The sequence below is a fragment of the Electrophorus electricus genome, chromosome 6, assembly GCF_013358815.1.
Source record: "Electrophorus electricus isolate fEleEle1 chromosome 6, fEleEle1.pri, whole genome shotgun sequence".
Taxonomy (NCBI): Eukaryota; Metazoa; Chordata; class Actinopteri; order Gymnotiformes; family Gymnotidae; genus Electrophorus; species Electrophorus electricus.
Window position 1 is genome coordinate 8788119 of NC_049540.1, and position 24715 is coordinate 8812833.

A 24715-nucleotide genomic window follows, 5' to 3' on the forward strand; every position below is an offset into this window, starting at 1 on the left:
TATTTTATTTAGCGTTTTCTTCTTATGTTTCTAATTTTTACTTACATCTTTTGCTGTGTCAGCAAAAGTGGCAATGTTAAACAGGCACAGTAGATTAGTTGCTTAGTTGCCTGTGAAGACACTGTAAGATGTCATAAATCCCCTTTTTACAAGGTCTCTGTCAAGACGTCGACATCCACTCCACACAACCTCCCCCCCTGTAGCTCTTCTAAGGAGCATGTAAAGAATTGCAGAATTATAGTCAAATCTTTTCGGTTTAAGAACTAGTGCTTCATCACAGCATGTCTTTATGTTTTACATTCTCCAGTAAATGTAAAAAATAAATAAATAAATTAATTAATTAAAAAATAAATAAATAAATGCCGCTATTCTTCTCCCCCTGCAGATGCAGAGAGCTGAAGTTCGAGATTTTCTACCTGGATGCACCAGACAGCCCAGTCGCTTTGAGCTGTACACCAAACCAGTAGATCAAAGATACTAAAACCAGCAGTTCAGAAGACGAAAAAAAAAAAAAAAAAAAAAAACCATTAGAAAAACAGAGTGAAAATCAAAGAGAAAAAGATTGCCTGCCTTATGAATGAATGATGTTGGGGGGAAAAAAAACTAACAGAATTAGCATATGGGATAGAACTGATGGATGAGGGACCTTTTTGGAGATTTCCTTTCAAAGCCTGCAAGGTTATTGAACGGCCGGAAATTAAAAGAGGCGCGTTGCTTGATTGCTTCTCATGCTAGGTGCACACACTTCACGCCGCTCTGTGGCGCGTCCCCCCGCCACCACAGCCCAACCCAATCACGGGGCACATCAAGCGGATGATGGAGCACAGAGAAAAGAGGAGAAACCGACAGGAGACGACTAGGGGAGAGGGCGGCCAGGCGGCGCGAGCAGGCGACAGTGAGAACAGCCTCCGTCGGGCCAGGAAGTGAGCGTTTCCCAGGATAAAAGCACAGGCCTGATACACGGCTCGGAGGACATGAGGCTCCTGCTGGAGAAGAGACACTTTGCCAGGCAATTCCCAAAAAGTCACCCACAAAGGCTTGACGTAAGCTGCCCCTCATGCCGGCCAGGAAAAATCACCCCCCCAACCCCCGCAACCTCTCTTCCCCTCCCTGGCCATAATAATAATAATATTTTTAAAGAGTGGTCAATTTTTGCATTCAAATGGAGTCAATTCTCTTTGAGAACCGCTGATTTCCCTAAGCGAGATGAGAAGAGTCATCTGAACAGCAAAACTAATTTTCACTAATGAGCATGCGGATCTCTGACTTATTGGATCCATCTGCCCAGGATGAACAAGCCTCTTCTAGTCCTCGGGGAAGGAAGAGCAAAACTATTAGTCTGCAGACAAATTCTATTACTTCCAAAGATGTCAGTTTTATGATTGCTTAGCAATAAAACAGAAAACATGCCCGTGTCCATAAGATAAATAAGACAAACAAACAAAAAACAATCCATTTCACTGCAAGTGACATAATGAGGATAGAGTTATTTGAAAATCGCAATTGCGTTATTCAGAAATATCGTTCTCTCACATGAAGAATCTTTACATCAAGCTGCATTCTACCGAGAAGCTCCAGGCAGCGCTAACACTGTTGACGACACTTATCAGAACCATGAAGTGCCTGGTAACAGCACCGCCCGTGTGCACCACCACACGCACCTACAACTCAGCCTGCTGCTTCTCCCACCCAGTACACTTTACACATGCAAACCCTCGGAAGGCGTTACTGTTCCAGAGAGCTGCTCCTGCGGTACTTCTGCACGCCTGTGAGAGACGGAGGCTTCAGACTCCATTTCCACGCAGCAGCTGAAGGCGAATCGCTTGACTAAACGCCAGCGGGAGCGTTCGAACTCAGACCCAACGATCCGGCCCCACTTCCGCCCGTTAGCTAAACGAGAAATTTCAATTAAACCCTCACCCAGATGAAAGCAGGTTTATGAAAGGATTTAATTGTCTGACCGTGTGCTTGCGCGCATGGAATGCGGGAAGGCCTGTGAGATCAACGGCGCTGAAGCGGGGAAGGTCACAGCGAGGCTCCCCTTTGGATCAGGGTCGTTTGGGAAGGATAATGCACTGAAAAACCGGCGTCCACTGACAAGCGTGACGTGAAACCTCCCAGGCCCCTGGGGCTGTCTCCGGCCGTGTCTTCACACGGCCGAGCACACCTCTCAGCCTTCCGGAAAGCAACGACCCATCTCCACGCGTGGGCTGAATTATGGAAAAACAAAAAAACACTTCCTCGTTTAGTGATGGAGGAAGAAAGAATGCGAGCGAGAGAGAGAGGTTGACGTGAGTGAGAGTTTGAGAGCGAGGGAGAGAGATGGAGAAAGGGAGTCAGAGAGAGTGAAGCATGAGAAAGAGCGCGATAGACTAAATGAAAAGGTGAGACAGAGAGTGAGCAAGACAGAGAGCGAGAAGTGAAAGAGAGAGAGAGAGAGAGAGAGAGAGAGAGAGAATGGCTCCCTCTGCTGAAATTGATTGCTCCTCTCTTGATTAAGAAGCTTAGTCACGACGATCTCCTGGATCAAAGGACTGAAGTCGCACCACAGCACAGGGGAGAGAGCGCTCGAGATGTTAGTGAAACGCCATTAGCTCCTGGCTTAACGTTAATGAAGGAAAAGTGCCGAACATACCAAGGCAGCATGCTTGATTCCTAACGCTGTCATAAAATCCAATCGATGAATCTCCAAAGCACCTCTGACATGAAAGGGACTTATGACGACGGAAGGTGTACGAGATGAGATCAGCTGCCGTGTTTTTGTGTGTGTACACATGAATGCTCTTGGATATGTTTGTGTGTGTGTGTGTGGGTGGGTGTTTGTGTCTGTGTATCTGCATGCATCTGAGTAGTTCTCTTTCCACTGTTTGAGTACACTCTGCATAAATGGCTCTCCTAAACCAACAACAGTAACACTCGTCTAATCTCTTCTCACTTTGTGAGCGAACTCGAGGGACCTCATGGTTGACTCCATTTAAACAGCCCTGCTTCCTCAGAGCTTCTCACTCTCACCTCCCTCCTGTCCCCAGCGCACGCTCTCCGCGCGCGTGTGTGCGCGTGTGTGCGTGTGTGTGTGTGCGCGTGCGTGCGTGCGTGCTTGTGCATCGTCAGGCGGCACCGCCGTTCTCATGTAGACCCAGCCGCACCGGGGACGTGTTCCAGTTTGATTTGCAAATTGCGCTCCTGAGACCGAGACTCGACTGCTAAATAACCAGCAGCTACCAGCAGATCAAACGCTCCCTGCTGCGGATCTGGGGAAGAAGGCGCTTTCTTAACACGCTGTGATAGGACTCCAAACCCAGCACAGGTTCTTCCATTTTTCACTTTTGTTAAACCCCTGACGAAAGGGAGAGCAAAAAGGTAATTTTGTTGTTGTTGTTACTCTGAAGTGTGCAGGCTCAGTGATGTTGATGCGCTGGTGAACAGACGGGGGCGTTTGCGGGCGCGCACACACACGCACACGCACACACACGCACACACACACACACACACGCACACACACACACGCTCACGCCTCTCTAGCAGAGACACCGAAGAGGAGAACCAGGCCAAAAGTGTACAGGTTGGTGAAGAAACAACGCCTAAATAAGCAAATAAGCTAAAAGGATGAACGTTAATGTGATCGGCTAGCACGTGATTTTTGCATAACGCCCCAAGTTAGTTTTCAGTCATTCGGTCGCTAGTTTTTAAGTCTTTAGGTAACACCTTCGATGTACATAGTGCCTCCAGGATCTGCAGGGACGAGGGCAGCAGGCAGGCCTTAATGACATTTACTCTTTACAGTCCGCGCACGTGTACAACCTCAAACGAGTGTGAAGGCACTTTTTTTTGCCATCTGCTCCTCACACGATGTGGCAAGACGACGCGATCAGAGCGCTTTCGCAGCCACGGCAGACCCGCCTGCCGTCTCTCGGATGTGGGAGCGCTACGGACCCTTCCAGAAGACTGGCGGCAGCTGCTGGTTTGTGCAAATGTCAAACAAAGGTTCTCCTGATTCATTCACCGCCGGCGGAACAATAGAGTTATCCACGTCCACGCCGACAACTGGCAGAGATGCGAGAGAGGAGTCGTCCTCCATCCTGGGCATCTGAGGTAAAATGGGCTTTAAGAGCTGATAGGGGCAATAAACCTCAGATACACAGTACACTAACCCCTACTCCCCAGATAGGGGCAATAAACCTTGGATACACAGTACATTAACCCCTACTCCCCAGATAGGGGCAATAAACCTCAGATACACAGTACAGTAAAGCATACTCAACAGATAGGGGCAATAAACCTCAGATACACAGTATGGTAACCCCTACTCCCAGATAGGGGCAGTCAACCTCAGAAACACAGTACACTAACGCCTACATAGGACTGAATGCATCTGATGCTGCGATTAATGTCCTGCCTGCTCTTTTAACTAAAGGATATTACCCAAGCACTTATTAACTCCTTTATGTAGGCCAAATGCTGTCCTTAATAAGTAAGCCACTGGAGTGGGAACTGTATGCATTTTAAGCACAAGGTGTTTTTTTTTTCCATTAAATGTATAACTCGGCTGTCTGAGCAGAGGACATGAAGAAGGGACATTTCTGCCATCTTTCCACCACGATACACCTGATGGTGGTGGTCGTTAAAAGTGTGGGTTAAAAGACATGATCAAAAAGAGGCAGAAAATTAGATGCAGATGGATGCTAATCGATTTTCATGCTGTGTGTGCATGTGTGTGCACGCGCGTGTGCGAGACTGATTCAAAATACGAAGCAAGATGTCACATGTGCCTATAACTCAGTGAGACAATCTAGATATAGCTACAAGCATTTTTCTTTCCTTTTGCTGTGACAAAGTCCAACTAGTGTATAATACATTAGAAAAACTAATAAACAATGGAAATAAATAATAACACAAACAGCTTGGTGATGTTCCTGCTAATTCACTCATCACAGCCTTGGTCTAAATGACAGCTCCTAAAAATGACTGTTGGGTGTGTCAAAAGTGCCTGCCTCTGTGTGTGGTCATGAATAACCATGCATGGTTTTCTTTGGCCTGGTCTGCTAACATAGCAACATCGACACACCCTACTTTCCTTATCCGTGGGACCGATCAGTGGTAACTAGTGCTACGGTGTGTCAGAGTGTGCTCCCCAGGGGACTGGTTGACCCGGATATGTTGCCCTATCACTGAGTTTCTAATCTGGCTGTTCTCATCTTGTCTGAGAGGAAGCCAGGCTTATGAGGATGGCTTGTAAATAGCAACAGCTTGGATACGAGTGTATCGGCCGACGGCAGAGTAATACTGACTGACAGCTACCTTTCCCCCATAAAAGGTTAAATGCAATCCAGTCGAAACAACAAGCCCAATCGCAGGCAGAGGCAGTCAACAAACAAGCATTTACATACAGAGGCACATCAAGCACCTGTCAAAAACACGGCGTGCGCGTCAGTCAGTCTCTTCTGGGGGCTTGTGTTAAAAACAGCAGAATCACGCCTCATCCAGCCTGGGCTTTTCCACAAGAGTGGACAGTTACGCACACGATCGGAGTAGCACGTACATGGAGGTTGGCAAGGGGCAGAGCGTGAGCTGGACATCATCATCCTTTACCTTGTCTCATAGTAAATAATAACTGCACACGAGGCCATGTTTTAAAAAAATGGCACGCTTGGCCAGGGCCTCTTATCATTCAAACTGCTTAGAGGACAGACAGACACTGAAACTATTAACAGCTTGTCAACAGGCCTGAAGGTTGAATGGGGCCAACAGTGCACTCTTTTTCCATCTTCAAATGGCTTAGTTTATTCCATCTTTCTAAATCTCTCTCTCTATCGCTCTCACTGTGTCTGTCGCACACTGTTTCTCACTCTCACCCATATATACACGTTATATATACGTATGGCTTAAGAGATTCTACACGTATGGCAGCCATTCCATTCCGGTGTCTGTTGAATTCCGACACAGGGACGCCTCGTTGTACATAACGAGGTGGTGAATAAGTGATCACCTGAATCAAATCTTGCTTAACGAGCACCGTAGAGAGCAGGCCAAGACGCATGAAAGCTGTGACTGACAATCAGGGATATTCCACTAAACACTGATTAAGTTAAAACATTAGTACCACGTCTACAGCCGAATAGGAACTTGTTTTCTTTGCATTATTTGAAAAAAAAACATCTTTGTGTTATTATGACCAGTTGTCTTTATTTCAGCAAATAAATGCTCTAAATTTTTTTATTGTAATTTGCGAGAATTACAATAAATTACAGAATTACAATGTTGTCAGTATTTTATGAAATAAAAAAAGTTAATTTTACTCAAACGTACACCTAAAAATATTTATTTTACAGAATTATCTCTAATTGACGCTTGATCTCTCTATATCTCTGTCTCTTTCTCTAGCTGTGTCTGTCTGCCTGTCTCACTCTTTCTGTCTGTCTTTCTCGTCTCTCCCTGCCTCCTCCTTTTCTCCCTGCACTTACCACTGAGGTGTGAGCCTGATTATAAGTGAGACGTGGTTATACAGATACTCAGTCGATACTGAAGGTGAGCTCGTGTTAACAGCAGTCATTTTTATACCACAAGAAGAAAACAAACGGCGCCAACCCCAGTACAGATCAAGGCTCGTGGCCCTCTGCACACGACGTTCAACCGGGAATCACAACAATTGCAGCAGCTGCGATCAGGAGCTGGTTCCCTCTACTCCGCTTTGGATTTCATCCAACACATGAGCTGGGATGCACATAATGAAAATACACTGGGAAAACAAAATCAGAAGGAGCCCCAAACACTGCTGCACTGCCTGGACCCCAATACCTCTTCCTGCTTTCTAAATTGATTTGCAGCCTGATGCACCATGGAGGGAATGCGAGCACGGGGCCGTTATTCAAGGCGTCAGGCCAGATCGGACAGCATCTCCAGAGGGACTCGAGGCGAGGCGGGTGAGAGTACGCCTCCTTCCCCGGCCCCATGCTGGACTCCTCCACCTCGCCCTGCCGCTCGCTCCAGCTCGGCTTGCCCACGTCCTCTGGCTTTGATTAATTGCTCGTTTAGGCTAATGAGCATATTAATGGGCCACACGGCTCCCTTTTGCCTAATCTTTTTTTTTTTTTCTTTCTTTTTTTTTGCCCAGACATTTCGAAGCAGCCGGGCACACCCGCTGCAGTACGCCTGATGCCGTGATGCCCAGGTGGCACGCGCGTGGCAGAGATGAACTGTTTCATCATCCAATTGGAAAGCTTCAGAGGCATCTGTAGAGTTCAGTGACAGGCGTCTGTTGAGCAAATCCATTACGATGTATTTTGAACCAAGAGCTTTAGCCGGTGTTCATCCGGCGTAGTGTGTGCGCGCGCGCGCGTCTGTGTGCGTTTGTGCTTCTGAGATGCGTGTAGCAGTAAGGACGGAATTCCATCCGCTTCGCAGGTCATCAGGTTATTTCCCCTCGAAGCAGAGTGAAAACTTTAAATCAAGTGGCTGCTGTTAATTTCAGACTCCCATTCAGATGTCTAATGTACAATATTGAAAGGGGACCACAACAGCACAAAAAGAAGAGTTTCAGCAGCTTTTGAGTCAGCGCAGATATTCACGCTAGCATTGTTAACTCCAATCAGTCTAATACAGTTTCAGTTTCAGCATAATAACAAGTGGCCTTCTGGAGCCAAATTACAACGTATTACAAAAAAGTAGAAAAAAAGAACACGAGCAAAAGTTTCACTAAAAACTCATTGGCAGTTCTTATCCAGAGATATTACTATAATATTATGAACTCAGTCATTTTGTTTTAGGTGGAGTGAATTCATTTGTGCTAGTTGGCAAGAAGAACAGATGTATGCTATGATGAAAAGCTCCACATCACACCAATCCAAATGATTTTACATCTGCAAAAAGGAGCTGGAAAAACATAATGATGGCATTTACAATTAAGACCGATATTGTGACATTGTGGCATAACGCAGCTGTAACATCCTTCTCCTAGATATGCCACCTCACCAAAGATGGGGGGGGGGGGGTTTCACACTGTAGATCCCCCTACAGAGAGTTTATACACCGACACACCTGAGCCAGTGAACCCTCAGTGCTGGAAGGGTGCTTTCTAGAAGTGTGGATGGAGGTAATGAAGCTTTTATAGAACAAACAGAGACCCGCAACAACACAAAGCCAGTATATTCAAGTACAGGGAACATGCAGTCCTGGAATTTCAACTGAGCTAAACAAGGCACAGTGCTAATGGGTTTGACTGAACCCTACTGTTTCAACCACAGACTGGTTTGGTAGAAGGAGCTTATTTAATGGGTTCTACTTCTCTGATCCTGTCTGTGTGTGGTCACTGGTTTCTGTGTATTATGAAATTGAGTTCTAGGAGTGAAAACAAAGGTCACAGGTTCTTGGGACACTAATTATAAGCTAAAGTTATAAAAGCACATGGTCATTTGTGTGGGGATACAGACACATGTAGGAAACACACACACACACACACACACAGGCTGTAAATCACGGCTGGTCACAGGCTAACTGAGGCAGGCCTGTTGCTCAGAGGTGTAATCAGAGCATATTGTCTGAAGAAAAGATTGAAGGCTGAAAGAGGTACAGCTCAGCAACTCTGGCCTGTTCCCACTCAACAGCCAGATGCTTGTTTAAAACACACACACAAACACATACACACACAAACATGCTCACACAAATGAGCATACACACCTTTATGCAGACATGCTCACACAGAAACATCCACATGCACTCACATGTGAGCACACACACATGCATATACATACAGACACAAGCACACACACACACACACACACACACACACACACACACACACGTATACACACACCAATCTACTTGGTGTGTGTATACTCATACACAACACAAAAACGTGCACACACACACAATCTCACAGCACCACACCATCACTACAAAACTTTGATCTTCAACTTCAAACACATCAAATTAATACAGAGTTACAAAGATAATGGCAGTATGGGGCTGTCTTTTCTCAGAGTGCCTCACAGATAAATTCAACTGATCAAAACAGCTTGGTGGAGGGGCGAGACGCAGTTAAATCTCTATTACACAAGCACGTAACAGAGAGAGAAGGCATGTTGAACACAGTTGAAGGCACAGTCTAAGCCTGGTGGGCTTTGGGCCAATTAAAAAGGGGACAAACATCAAAGTTTAACAACATGTCAGAAAGCCAGAGGTATGAGCCACACCAAAATGCTAATTTAGTTTATCACCTGTGTCTGAAGGTTTGAAGTCCCTGAAGTAGGTTTTGATTTGAATTTATCTAGTGAGAGTACATTTCATGAATGCCAAAGAGAAAGGAATTTACAGGCAACAAATTGTATTATTCTGTTTCACTCTTTCCTGTTTTCTAAAACAGGTCATGTTTTTCCACATACACGTCTATTGAAATGCACATTTGGCCAAGGTCCCTATTTCCCTGTGAATCCTTTTAGTGTGGAGTGAGGGGAAATGTCTACATAATGTATTTCATTCCCTACTATTACCGCAGAGTTGTATTTCACCAGCAAACGGCTCTAAATAACATACAGGCACACTGAAAAGAGTTCAGCTTCAGGCCCATGAACAGAGATCCAGACAGTAAAGGACAGTGAGAGATACCTATGGAGCTCTACAAGAAGTTTTACGCAGAAGCTTGTAGATTATTGGGAGGTTATAAAATACCTTCTGCAATGAAAAAGGTCTTCTCTCTCTCTCTCTCTCTCTCGGTTTCTGTTTCTTCCTGAACCGACAGCTGAATATCACACACTTCAGTAGCAGCTATCTACAAACTCCTCCAAAATTGATTTGAAAAGTAAGAAGAAGATGAAGGGGAAGGGGGGCCCAGTGAGGGTGAGCTAATTAGCCTTCAGCGCCAACATTTCCCAGTGCTCCCATGGTGTCCATCAGGGAAGCAGTAAATAATTAGTGTGCTGAAGGTTGTTGGCAGAGGCAGACACCTTCACTCCACTCACAGATGGTGGTCAGCGCGGCTTCCTCCAGCAGATGCCCGGCGCCTCAGAGCGGGTCATGTCAGCATTGCTAATCGCTGTCACACTTCTGCAGAAGTTTGGACACTGTCACGGACTGCTCCCAGCCCCACTGGTCACGTGGTTTGGCCCGCCGCGTGACGTGGGAGTTTGCAGTTTTGTTTATAACCACGCCCATGTGTGCACACCTGCACCGGCTTCTGTGTCTAATGTTTGGATGTATTTAAACCGTTGCAAGAGAGGACAGAGTTCTCGGTCTTTGTATTTGTTCATGCTGATGTTCGAGTTTGCGGTAATATCGCGTGTTATGATTGTAACCTGTTGTTATTCACCCACCTGGTTTGCTGTGAGTGCCGATATGTTCGTCCTTCATGCGTGTGTATAATAAACGCCTGTCTACATCAAGAGAGCCTGTGTGTCCTACTTCTCGCCTTGTGGCACTCGGGCCGTTACAGAGACGGGTAGGGGTTGGCTAGTTAACATTTATCCACATCACGATACTTCTTCGTGGTGTGATAGATACACATCGTGATAGGTTTTAATCAAGTTCGTCAGCAGAAGAAGAGACAAAATGCATCCGTTTTTTTTCCCGTTTGTTCCTCATCCCCTGGTTTTCAGTTACACCTGTGTCTTGGTGTCTCCCCTATGCACTCTCTCTCGTCTGTTTGCTGTTGCGAGGCCTTGTTTGCCTCGCCTCATATCTGAGCCAGTCCTGTGTGTTTACTTCCCTTTTTTGCAGACGCGCTGTGGCTTGGTTAGCCTGCTGGGTTATTCTGCTGCCCTGCCACCGGCCCTCTGCCTCGCCCGTTTGGCCCTGAGTATGGACTGCCCTTTGTACAGTTAAATCGCTGACTTTTACCCGCACGCAACTCCATCTCTGCATCCCGAGCCTGATGTGCTGAAGACTGACAATCAAAGCCAGATATCTGAAATGTTTACAGTGTCGTCTGGTGGATAACATCGGCAGTAAACTGTAAAGCACTAGCCATAAACAGGTCGTTTGCTGTTGTCTTTGGTATAGCCACAGTTCTGCAAGATGTAACCCATAGGTCATAAATTCCTTTACTATATTGTACATACTTCTTTCTGTTAAGAGGCTGTACCTTTAAGAGAACACAATCCCTGCCATGTTTTGTAAGGCACTTATTCGCTAAAACTATTGGCACCTACTTTAAGAAGGCATGGGCTCATTAGAACTTATTAGCAAGGGTGCCTGATTGTTAGAATACAATTGGCATGTCAGGCTCTGGTCACTAAGCTCAGTATGCACCGTTAGCCATTATGGTTCTCAGAGGTGAGGAAGCCCTCCTGAGCACGCATAATTCCTCTCATTATGAAAGGTGCAGAAGCAGACTGGGGAAAGTTATGTGTAGTGAACCAAGAGCAGTGTGCTAGGTTGCAGCAACATCCATGCTGATGATTTTGTCTATTATTCTGTTACGCTGCACTTAATCACCATATTTTTGGGGTTGCTTTTTTTGTGTATGTGACGTCTGACAAGGCAGATTCCACACACACATATACAGACGGACATACTAAAAACATTTTCTGTTGTTTCCTTCGAGAAAGGTAAAGGGATATATGTAGAACTCCCTTTTCCTTTAAATTAGAAGAAAAGAGGACATTTGATTACAATGATTTTTGCCATTTTTATTACTCATTCATTTTTTGAAGTAAAGTGAGCTGGAATCCTCTCATAGTGGAATAGTTTGCTCAAGTCCAGAACAAACTGGTATAATTCTGAACTTAAGAGGGCATATACAGCTATAGAAATCCAGTTTATTTTTACTGGGTTAAAAATGCACTAAAAACAAGTTAAGAGCACACACAACAAAGCACTAAAGTACCTCCATATAGTGTTTGGCAGTAATGTAAGGGCCAGCAGTGAAAGGTGCTTTAATAGGTAGGCAACTCGGCCTGCAAATCCATGTAAATGTATCTTGCTGCGTTGGGCGAGAGCACCGGTAATACCAAGATTCTCGACGTAAAAAGTGATCTGTAATTTCACTAAGCAGCTGGTTTAGTTTTATGTTTTATTTATTTGAATTCTTTGATGGCCTAATCTCAAAGCGAGGGCCTGATGAACTGCCCGCCTGAGTTGCTCTTAATTTAGATCCAGTTCCGTAACGGCTAGCCCCATTAGCTTGTTTGTTATCCTCCACAGACCTGAGGACGGTCTTGTGCTGAAATCGCACTTTTTTGCAGACAGTAATTAAAGGTCCTGAAAGGATTTCTTTTTTCTTTCTCATCAAGACTGCGTGAACAAGAGAGACAGCATGCGAGTGAGCGAGCAGACTAGTGCACTCGCTGGGCCGTTCCCCTGACCCCGGGAGGAGTTTTCAAAGGCAGGCTGTTATGGATTCTTTTCACACTTTGCTCAGAAGGTGTTTCTGAAGTTCCCACCTCTCATTCACATGACTGAACGGGCGGCTTTAATTTCAGCCTGGAGGAGGTGAAGTGCTCAGTTTTGTCCGAAAGCATAAAGTAATGAAGGGAATCGTATCGAGCGTTCTGAGATGGGTTGACGCGGGGACTTGGTTTTATGTGCATAACATTAGCCAGGCGGGTCTGCGCGGGAACACTAATAACCTACAAGAGCTTTAGCCTGATTAGCGGCTAAAATGCAGCTTCACGTCATTACATGACTGGACTTACTCTCCTCCCCTTAAAAGTTACTAGGGGTCTAATGCAGCAGGGCTTTGATCTACTCATGTACGTAAGTGGGCTTGTACAGATATAGAGATATCACTCTCTTCATGTGCCATCAGTACATAAAAAAAATATTGCATCATATCCTCTTCAGGACAGGACAACATGAAAACGTTGATAATTCAGATATCATTTGGTTAATTAGATAATTTAGTCATCATGCACTTGAGAAAAAATGTTTTGGTACAAAATGCAAATAATGCATGCATGAGTACAAGGTTAGGGTTTGGTTTCAGACTAGAAGACAAAAAGCAAATAGATGATAAACGAAAATAGACAGTTACTAATGCAAGACTGGGGGCAGCGTGGCAGCGTGGCCCCATCTTGATAGGAAAACATGAACATTTTAACCTGACTTTTGGTCATTTTAAAAAATATTTTATTGCAAAGAATGCATTTATTATTTGATACCTTAAAAAGGCCAAAAAGGTTATTTTCTTTCGATTTCTGTGGTGAAGGTTTGTGTTAGCTTTGGGGTAGGCAGGATTGTGTGCTTGCAGGCACATTACCTCGGGTGTGGCTCTGCCCTCTCTTGCGGCTGGTGGAGGAGCCATATGTCACGTTCTGGAAGTGTGTGATCTCCATGTTGGTGTTGGTGCGGAAAGTCTCCTTAAATCTCTGCACCAGTTCCTCCACTGTCTCTTGCTTGGCATCTAGCACTGTGGAACACATGCAACACAAAAACAAACCGCACAAACTTGAGGCCGGAGCGCAGACACACAAAGCGCTGCACAACTGTTGTTTGACTCACACCAGGTTCTCATTACACCTCAGTTTGAAAGGGCATCGCAGGACGTTCGTGCTAGGGATGCTGACCTGAGAAAAACTCAGTTAAATATATAGACAAGGACAAAGGAAAACATAATACATTCTTCTGCTCGGAAAGGAATTACTTTGTGAATGTTTGTCAGCAGGAAACACGGAAACACTAACACACACTGTATAGGGTCTCCGGAAAAAAATATTTCTTTCCTTTCTTTCTGTCTCTCTTTTCCTCTCTGTGATGCAGAGATATTTAAAGGCAGACAGAACATCTTCTATACCTCCTTCTGAGACATCAAAGAGTGAGGTCTCCTGTTTTATCCCGGCACCGCTGGAACCGGTGCAACGTGTTCAGCTTTAAACAAAGTGGGAGAGAAGAGGAGAGCAGTGACCTAGAAGCAATCACGTTACACCAGAGATGAGTGTCCCCGCGTCCCTGTCGAGAAGAGAGCCCCACTGCCGGGACGTTCCCGTTAAACCGCGTCTCTGCGGAGACGCCTGCCCCTCCCTTCCCTAGTCCTCTCCCCGGTCTTTTCTCCTCCCAAAATCCCTCCAAATCCTGCCCGGAGGAGCCTGCGCTATCAAAGGAAAGCCCTCCTGTGGCGGTCGTGCCTGGAGAGAGCAGAGAGTGGCTTCCGTGAAGATCCACTGCTCTCTGGGAAGGCCTCAGCCTTGTTGTCGAGTTCACTGTGTGGTGCTGAAGAGAGCAACACACCCAGCGCTGCCTGCCAGCCAGCCAGCCAGCCTGCCAGCCAGCCAGCAGGCATCAGACAGTTTAGGAGGGGGTAAGTTTAGGAGAGGGTGGAGTCATTGTTTCCTCCCTCCGCCAGCTTCACCTGACCTTGCCGAACATCAGTACAACCCCGTCTCCAGCAGGGGCTGCAGGGTGGGGGTGGAGACTTTATTTCCATCCAGCTGAGGACCACAACACCTCAGGGGACTCTTCTGACCCATCTGAACATGTTCTGCCCCATTTACACCAGCAAAGAGCCATAAAATATATAAATAAACCTCCCTACCACACTGTCTAGCCCAGCAGCAGGGACGCAGTGAGGAAGAAACGAGAAATGGGGAAAAAAAAAGAAAATGTTAGACACCTATTTATCGCCTGTACCCATTACCGGGTCCTGCCACTGCTCACTACGGTTGGCCATGCATCACAGGTTCAATTAACGTGAGCGTCACATGGGTCGAGCCCTCCCCGGGACCTTAATGGACCGGGATGGTGGCGTGTTCTTGGCATGCCGCATGGGTACAAGCTGGAGCCGACCAGGGACAGCAGCAGCGGGCCCCGTGATAAGACATGGCATTGAACCCCACTGCCTCACCTCCGCTGGCCATGTCAAGCCTGAAAATCTAACACTGAGCAGACATGCATGGCACATTATTCAGACGGTGGAATTCACTATTTGATGCAAGACCCTGTAGGAGAGATTTGCTAAAGGCAATTTTTTTTTTTTTTTTTACAGTTTAAATGTCATTTTAATGGTAAAGTCTTGAATGGAAAATTAACATTAATGAATAACCTAAAGATAATTTAAATATGCATTAACCTTCAATTAAAATTAATTAAAATGATCGTCTATAGAATGATAAATAGAAGAGTTAGCAGCCGTAAACGCGGAAAAGTAAAAAGTAAAAGTGGAAATGAAGGGTTTGCTGCCGTAGGGACAGCTGATTTAGTGGGAATAGCTTGCTAAAAGTTTGCCTGCATTGATTAAATGTCAGCTCAAAGGAGTGAAATGTAAACACTCTGAATTTTCTGTGAAGATATTAAGTAACTAATGTTAGGGAAGCAAGCGTAGCCTATTTCACTATGGACTAAGCTAACATGCTCAGTTCCATGACTCTCAGACTACACCTACCCTAAAAACAACAACAACTGGGAGACAAAATGTTGTCATTTTATTCCTCTTGCCTGTATTTCTTTAGTTTCTTTCCCTTTTTATAAATATTACTTTAGGAAGCTGAGATGTGATGTTACACCGGCACTACTCACTCTCAGTTCACTGTGATGGAGTACTAGTCACACCTGGTTTGGGGCATTTAATATGGATATCAAAAACAAGAAAAACAAGGTGCCAAAAATAATAAAGGAAAAAGTACTTTTATAAATGCATTGTAAATAAAATATACTATTAATGAAAATAAATTAATAATAATTGTTTATGGTGCCTGCCAGTCACGTTTTGCCTTCATAATGCATCCCTAGAGCTGAGAGTTCTCGACCAATCAGACGGCAGCAGTGCTCTCAATCAGGGCCTCTCACTTTCACAGACCCGCCCTGCACTGCTATTATCAGTGCAGGGCCAGCTGTTTGGATCTTTTTGATCCCTTGGGTGTTACGACGAAAGATGACCTGCCGGCTTGTCGCCACAGCCTGACGTCGGGTCTGCGTTCCGCTTAGCGCCACCTTGTAAGTGGGCAGTCTCTAGCGGCACCGCTAGGAGGAACGGACGTGGCTGCCCTGCACCGCCATTATGGAGGATTAGAATTCCAGTTCCCAGCCATGTTCTCCTCACCCGGAGATCGCCGATATGGCTTTCCTAGTGGTCAGCAGTAGCAGAAGATGTTTTATGAGTTTGGAAGCTAGAAGGATATAAATTTTTGGAACCTTCATGGTAGGATTTTCTAGCCAATGGAGCGCGCCGAGTTAAAGACCGCTGCTCCCACTGAGGGAAATGGATCAAATCCATCCTCAGAAGGGAAGCGTGTTTTCGTGTACACTGCTCTGCGTAGGGCGCTGCTCCATTAACCCGGACCTCCGGGTGAAGTATGCTGAACGCAGCCAGTCACGGCGGAGGAAAATGGCCGAGGAGAGGTGCTCTTATTTTGATGTGAAGACTTGCTGTCAGCGGCAACGCCTCCGTTGTTTTCAGACTCTGTCAAATATCACCAAGACCCTATTGTGGATGCTGTTGTGAAAATGCAAATTTCGCAACCTTCATTGCTATTCATGGCTTATCTATTCAGCAAACCAAATGAGACGCGTGTGCCCGTTTGCTGGGAGCAGGGGGACCAGAGCGATGGCTTCAACAGTCCAATCTAACGGACTTTAAAGGTTGGAAAAACCATTTCGGATGATTAAGAGCCTCTACGGGCAGGTCATTAGTTTCCACGTTTCCAAGTTTCCATGTCTGTTTATGGAAGCCCTCTTTATGAAAATTTCAAGCATGCTCCAACCTTTATTTTTAGCACAGCACTCTCCTGAGTAAATCCAGAGGTCACTTGATAATATGAAGAAGTATTTAATAATACTGTTAGGTCAGTGGGTAGATACTAGCACCAAGACTTAAATTGTAACAAAGTTACCTTCAACCTTCTGCCTACAGTAATCCATAAATTTAAAATGGAACCATAACGCATTCTTCTAGGGCTTCTGTGTTCAACTCTACAGTGTGTACTGAAAGGATCGACGGGCCTTGAAACGCAGTGCCGAGCTCTGTGAAGGCGGAGGCTAGCACAGGCTAGTCTAATACACTTGCATATCCTCCCACGGGCCCTTAAACTGGTGCTTAGGGCCAATCCGGGCTGCAGCCAACTGTACAAACATCGGCTCAAGGCATCCACTTATGCACTGACCTGCTTGAGAAGTACCAGACTCTGCTCCGAGGTTAACTACTCCATGCATATTTCATGGCCTCTGGGCCCTTTTGTTCTATTGAGGACTGCAGCTCATGCAATCAGATGCCCTAAAGAGATTGTAGCAGCACCCCCTCCCTGAAATGCGTTCTGTAAACACCCATCGGCCGTCCGTCTGGAATGGTACCACCTGTGTGCTGCTCCTATAATGGTTTGTGGATGAATCCCCTTACACTGTGATTGAAGGAGGAGGAGGAAGGTCCTATCCCAGACTTACTAACGTGATGTCAGATTGAGCAGGCAGAGGTCAGACAGACTTCAGGCAGTTTTACAGAAAGACAAGATTGACATCGTTGACGTCGGCTTTGTCGAAAAAAAAAAAACACTTTTAGTAAACAGATTATGTAGATTGTTTTTGCAATACTCCCACATTTTAGCTACTGCTGCAAAAACAAAACAAAACAAAAAAAACAATGTAATGTGCAACTTTTTAAGAATTGTATTTATTTATTTATTAGGTCGTGACACAGCTAGTCATAGCAACAGCAGGAGGAAGAGAGAAAAAGAAGTTCTGGTAGGTATTGGTCTAATAGTGGCCCCAGAAACCCATCTTCACTGCCGACTCCGAGCTTCGTAGCACCAGCAGTGCGGACAGGACGACAGCGATGCTGAGGGCAAGATCTTTATTACACTCTCTATTCCAGAGGCCCGGTCGCTGCTCATCGAATGCTAATCACTTTGAAGCTCACCGTCAGACTGCAGAACGTGAAATATAGATGAATCAACAGTATGAAAGACAGTCCGTGATGTCTGCGAGGTGATGTATATGAAAATGTCAGTCCTATACATCTTTCTTAACACCAACTCAAAGAAACATTAATTCTAAAAACAATGCAGACTTCTACATTGGATTATGCAAATATTATTCATTTATTCATTTACTGAAAATATAATCCCATATCCATTGGTCTAAACCATTTGAATATTTTCTTGTGCCAAAACATTTTTACATAAGGTGGGTTTGATAACTTCTAGAATATCTTGACAGTTCTCTGAGGTATTTTTATGATTGCTTTAAACTTGTCTCCCTAATTTCCTCCTCATTTCAATATTCTTTACACATTTGTCATATAATATGTAGCCAAGAATTAAGCAAGCAAAAGTTGAGCAACACTCTCAAATCATGACAACTCTTGATAAAAGTGTAGATTATGAATAAAAAGAGTGAAGATTATGAATATGAGAACAAAGAGAAGCAGAAAAGTACAGAATAAAAATACAGTCAGGAATGTGAAGAGCAGAAACACAGATGGTCAGGGTGTAGCCTACCAGACAGCAGTGGAACACTTCCAAAGTGAACTTTCCTAGAAAAGGAATGAGACAATTGTCACGGGATGCTCCCCCCCCCCCAGTCGCGTGGTATGGCCACACCACCATGAAGGCACACACCTGTACAGGGTTAAGTGTTAGTGTGTGTCTGTCTATTTAAACCCCCGTCAGTGTGTGCTTCACCGTTGGTTATTGTTTGTTTGTTAGCGTCTGAAGTACAAAGTTAGGATCCATGTTTGTGTAACCTGTGTTAATGTTAAAGTCTTAATCGTTAGTGTTGTGTATGTCTATGTTTATTGTTAATGTTGTGTGAGTGGCACCGTAGTCTTTTATGTTATATGTCATTAAATGTTTCACATGTCTAGAGAGTCTGCATCCTGCTCCACGCCCTGCGGCACTCGGGCAACGTTACAGCAATAAGTTAGGAAGGACCCTGTGCGGCTACAGTTCAGCGCATGAAGGTTTCGTTTCTTACGGGAAGCTGTCCAGCTGTTACAGTGCTTCAGCAGAGAGAGCAGCAGGACTCTGCCAGCTTCCCTCAGATCAGGAAAAGATGTCCTCTATGCATGCAGTGCAATCATTTATTCACTGAGAATAACCACCTTCCCCTGTATAAAATTGTTCCGAATGCTCACTATTATATGTGTCTCGGTGGAAATGCCAGCATGTCAGTGCAGGTGTTTTAGAAGTGCTGATCAAGAACCTTTGGGTGAGTCTTACAGGTTCCATGTCTGATCGCCAGGCCATTCGACCACCTTCCCAGATTCCATGAATTTGTATGGTGATCCTCTTATATGGCACTGTCTCAATTTAATAGAGCCATCATTTTATGGTCTACGACAGGGCCTGAGCTTTTGGTAATATCCCATGCCATCACATTGATTCTTTATTCTGTTTTATTTTTTCTAAAAGGCAGCATCTCTTACCCTAACTGCTTCCAACACGAGTGAAGCACCAGGTATAAATCAGACTGAGGCAGAGGAACTAAACCCAGCTACGTCTCTTTCATCTGCGCCGCCTTGAAGTAACCAAACATGAAGATGGCAGAAGTCAGGGTGGGAATGATTTGATTCCAGTACACTGTTTATTTTCAGCAGATTCAACTAAATTTGTCTCCTGACATGTCCCAAGGTCCCGGTTTGTGGTTATTTGACGGTCTCCTACATCTTGATTCGGTTCGCTTCATGAAGGCGGTCATGCAGTGAGAGATGGCAATTTTGAAAGCAATTATTAGAAAACTGTCAGGGGAATCGCCGATAATGTGAAAATGTTCACCTGCCACCGGGACCGGCGAAACGATTTCTGCCGTGGCTAACCGACGCCTCTTCCGTGCCGTCTTCACCCGTCAGGCCTGCGTGGATGAGTGATCGACGTGGCCCGCACTGCGGCCGGGACGACAGCCCGGTCCCACCCGCTACGACGGGCAGCGGCCCACTCATCCCTGGCTGGGTGCGGCGCGATCATCTGACGCCCCGTGTCCTTATTTTCTCCTCTGGCTCCCTCTTATCTCTTCCTGGCTCCCTTATCTGTAGCAGCACTGGGTTAACCGTGTCTTTACAGAATCGGACACAGCCAATAGCGACGCGCCAAGTGGATCTCTGCGCTGACATGCTGGAGAGCTTTTGCAGATAATCTAGCAAGGCAGACACAGAGAACTCACCGGGGGTGGGAGACGGCCGGGGTGGCTCACAGTGGACAGCTTTGGGACTCTGGGGGACATAGGACACAGATCCAGCTCCGTATTTCCAAGCAGGCACTCTGCTGGGTCTCCCAAACGGCACTGGACACCAGTTAATCAGGCCCCATTTTATTTATTGTACCACAAGCTGATGTCTGTTCTTTCAATAAAATACTGAAGCTCTTAATACAATTAGACAATGCATATTTAAAAGGGGGAAAAAACCTCCACACTTCAACAGCAGGAAATGCCAATTAATTTCCACAGGCATCAATTACCAGCTACAAGAAGAACCAGCAAAACCTCCTTCACTCCTGCTTAACTACGGCTGCGATCATGACAAACAAATGGCTGATTGACACCTACGGTGGTTTGTAATCCTAATTCTGGGGACTCCATACCATGCGCAGTGTTTGATAAGCCATCAGATAAATAGAACAACCTTCACGAGCTGAATCAAGTGTGACAGAGTAACAGCAGAATAAACAAATGTGTGGCATGCACATGGTGCACAGTGTGGGCTGATCTGTGATCTGTGCTAGAGAGACAACTACCAGTCGAAATTTGCTGCAGGAAATCCTTGGTGGGGAGGATATTAGTCACAGGTAGAGGCACCCCCACCCGCTCTGTGCCATCCATCGCCCCTGGGCACTTGTACTACATCAGGCTTTGAGGGCTGAAGCTTCTCATCTGCACGTGTGAAGCATGTGCAGTGGCAGTAGGGGTAGAGCAGAAGGGGGGGGCAAGCGTCCGTGGAGGACAGCGGAAGCAGACGCAGCACACACACACACACACACACACACACACACACACACACACTCACACTCACACACGCACACGCGCACATGCACACGCACACGCACAAACACACACTCACACGCACTCACACACACACACACTCACACACACTCACACACACACTCACACACACTCACACACACGCACTCACACACACACACATACTTACACTCACACACACTCACACACACTCACACACACACACACTCACACACACACACTCACACACACACACACACACACACGCACACGCGCACATGCACACGCACATGCACACGCACACGCACACACACACACTCACACGCACTCACACACACTCACACGCACTCACACACACTCACACACACTCACACACACTCACACGCACTCACACGCACTCACACACACTCACACACACACTCACACACACGCACTCACACACACACACACATACTTACACTCACACACACTCACACTCACACACACACACACTCACACACACACACACACACACTCACACTCACACACACACACACACACAGCAGCCGGGAAAGGGAGCAGTATGGAGCCCCAGCCAGAGAGCTGTGGCCCTGACCCAGCAGGGAAAGGAAACTGCGGCTCTCGAGGTGGCCATGTTGGCTCAAAGAGGTCAGAGGGGAAAAAAGGTGGCGGCCTCCAACGTGGGAGAGGGGAAGGACTTCCTCCGAGTGTGATGAATGGGTGGGTACATGAGCAAGCTAAACAGTACATGTAAATGGGGGTTGATATGATAATGAAAAATGTGTTATTTTAAAAAAATTGTTTTTTTTAAGAAATTGTTTTTGTTAAGCTCCATCCCTGACTGTCAAATGCTGTGTACTTCTGAGGATGGAATTCGGCTCAGCAGAGTGTTGTGTTTGCTAGTTCTCTGCAGGTTAAAAGCAGTGAGGGGAAGACAGCAACCCCATTAAATCAGGAGCTTAACAACTCAGGACTTCGAAAAAACATGAGGGCTATGCAAATGAACCAAGCCTTAAACAATGGCAGCAGAAGCTCACTTGGCAGAACTGCTGCAGAGGTGAACAGTCGCCAGGGAGACCATTTTGAGCCATTTAATTTTCCCTCCAAATCCCTGTTGCTTTGTGCGGAGGGATTCTGTGGGGAGGCAAGATGGCATGAGCCAGTAGACTCGATTCTCCTGGTCCTCTCCATCTGCCTCTGCATTCATTTCCTTTCTCTCTCTCTCCCTCTCTCTCTCTCTCTCTCTCTCAGTCTCTGTCTCGGTCACTCTATTCCTCTCTCTCCATATCCTTCTCTCTCTCTCTCTCTCTCTCTCTCTCTCTCTCTCTCTCTCTCTCTCTCTGTCTTACTCTCCTTCTGTCATTGGTCCCTATCTCTGAGGAGGGGAGGATGAAAACCAAAGAAGTGGGAATACTCAGCCATGTGGATCCCTCCTGCGATTTATTCAATTTGCCAAGCCCAGGCCCGGCAGCAGCGAGAGGCCCGGAGCCCAGGGGAGCCTGCTCATGTCACAGCACCTCTGAGCGCTACCGGGCAGGGGGCAGGAGAGGAAGAAAGCAGAGGGAGCAAAGAGCGGCCCAGGGCGGGGCAGACGTGGGCAGAGAGAGAAGCAGGGGGCAGAAACAGAAAGGGAGAGAGTGAGAGGGAGAGAAGCAGAGGCACGTGGGGCAACTGGATGAGAGGGAAAGAGAGAGCGTAAAGGCAGGCTCTGAACAGAACAAAGGCATCAACAGCACTACGCTGCTAAAGCCTTGGGCCTGAAGTCCCCCAAAGAGGGCAGCTTTATGATGCTGATGTATACCTGGTAAAACACTCTCATAAGAAGCCACCACTGTGAAACAGTACTTGTGTGACTGGATCAAAGAAGCTATATAGCACCACAGCCCTTAAGATACCCAAGTAAACGCGGAACATCTCTCACAAAATGCTATAATGCTCGTGATGATTTCCTAATGGGAATAATGTGGTAATAGATGGCATTATATTTTGTTACTAGTTGAAATAAGTATCAGCATACGGAAGTCCTTTAAATGCTTATAATGGCCCAATTCAACCTTATTTACAAGAATTTATTTAACAGACGTCAACTTTTATGTACAGCTGCGACAGTGTTACTACTAATCCATAAATACTTAACTAGTTTCCCCTGCTTTTAACAAGTGACCGAAGACATTTACTTATTTATTTGTAGCCAATCATTTCATAAGCAGCGACTTTACCTTAACGTGTCTATAAATATAACGCTCTTATAATGCGCTTAAACCAACAGCAATGAAGAGCAGCCGAGAAGACCATTCTGAGAAAATGATCACTTCTATTATCTTCACGGGGCATCAGGGCCCCTCAGTCGCACTGACCCACTTGTAAAACGTGAGCCCCCCGTCGACTTTAATTAAATTCGGTCCGAGCCCAAGTCACATCTGAGAGCCTTTAAAAAAAAGAAAAAAAAGAAACATCCGCTGTTTCCCGTTATGCTAACAATCTAATTGTGCAGTGGTGCAATTTGCAACCTGGAAAACAGGCAGAAGCAAAACAAGGGGCGACCGCTCCGATTCCGCACGGCCCCTGTGTCCCAGTTTTCCCTACCTGACAGCAGAGGTCTTTCCTGGAGAAAGCGAAGGACGTGCACTAACAATGCTTATGCTAATGACACATTCTAAAAATGGATGCCATTAATGGACGGGCTGCAGTTTTAATTTGGCTGACTTCACACGATCCCGTCCGAGACGCCAGGTTAAACACGCCATCGATGATGAGATGCAAACTTTCCTCAAACTTTCTGGGAGCATGTTTGAGATACGTGAGCGTGCATGACAACCCATTAAACTGAGTCTGTCTAAAACAGTAGTTTGTTATTATTATTATTATTATTATTTTGTTATAACAACAACAATAATAACAATAATAATACCTTTGCTTGTCCTTTTTGTCAGGAAGAGCCATGTGTGAAGCTCACAGAATGTTCATAAGTGATTTCTGAATGTTTCATTTAAAATTGTTCTACAGCTGGAGACACTGTGACATTTTTCCAGCCCTCTCGTTCCTGCGCTGATGACAAACCCGACACAGAATTAAATTTGCACTCCAGACGCAAGCATGCCTTACAGAAGCTGAATGGTGTTTTATCTAGTTTGTAACTGATTCAGTCCAGCGCTGTGCCAATAAGTGGAGATGCTTTTTCAGGCTGCGGACAGACACTGGCTCTGTGCCTCCTGCTCCGCTGCAATCAGTATCCATCACTCTGCTGCCAAGTCGATGTATTACAGCACTCCACAGAGGCTGTCAATGAGATCATAGATAATAATGCAATCAGCAGCATTTTCGGGCCATGCGTTGTCATTTAAATGGAAACTATGGCAACGTGGCAACGTGGACCTATGCTACAGGAAGAGAGGAGCTTCCGCTCACATGCTCGACCTTTCTGAAGTGTCTAATTTTAGATGAGCGGTGAAAATAATTGGACTTTTCTCCCCTCTAGCCCACCAATAAATCGGAATTCTGACCAGTGTGTGATGCAGAGAGCTCCATTGTTCTGGGTTGCCATTGCCTGCTTTTCTACGTCCGACTTCTCAAGTACTGAGCTCCCGCTTGTGTTTAATGGCCCGACAGCAGGCCTATGTTCTGTAGCCGAAAATGGTGGACCATACATCTTAAGAAGGTGCGCTATTGAGGTGGAGGAGAGTAAATAAAAAAGACCCACACCAGTGCTGCTGCTTTCTGGTTTTAAAGCAATCCATCCCAAAGGCTCAGAATATCCATTCATAACATGCCCAAGCTATCTCCCAGGAAGGCCAAAAAAAGTTTTTAGCCTTATTATTTATTTACTTTTTTTTGCCAAAGCAAATTGTTCTAGATCTTCTGTGCATTCTCATAGAGAGAAAGAAAATGAAGGAGAGAGAGAGAGAGATCG

The 24715-nt window shown here is 45.7% G+C and overlaps 1 protein-coding gene across 2 annotated transcripts in view; it reads right to left on the reverse strand.

The window, feature by feature from the left end:
• The window catches only part of LOC113587152 (astrotactin-2), a 266976-nt gene that overhangs the window by 138604 nt on the left and 103657 nt on the right, over positions 1-24715 (reverse strand). For both annotated transcript variants that reach the window (XM_035526959.1, XM_035526958.1), the window contains exon 4: positions 13187-13336. In XM_035526959.1, coding sequence (XP_035382852.1) covers positions 13187-13336 — 150 coding nt within the window. The remainder of the gene's footprint in view (positions 1-13186; positions 13337-24715) is intronic.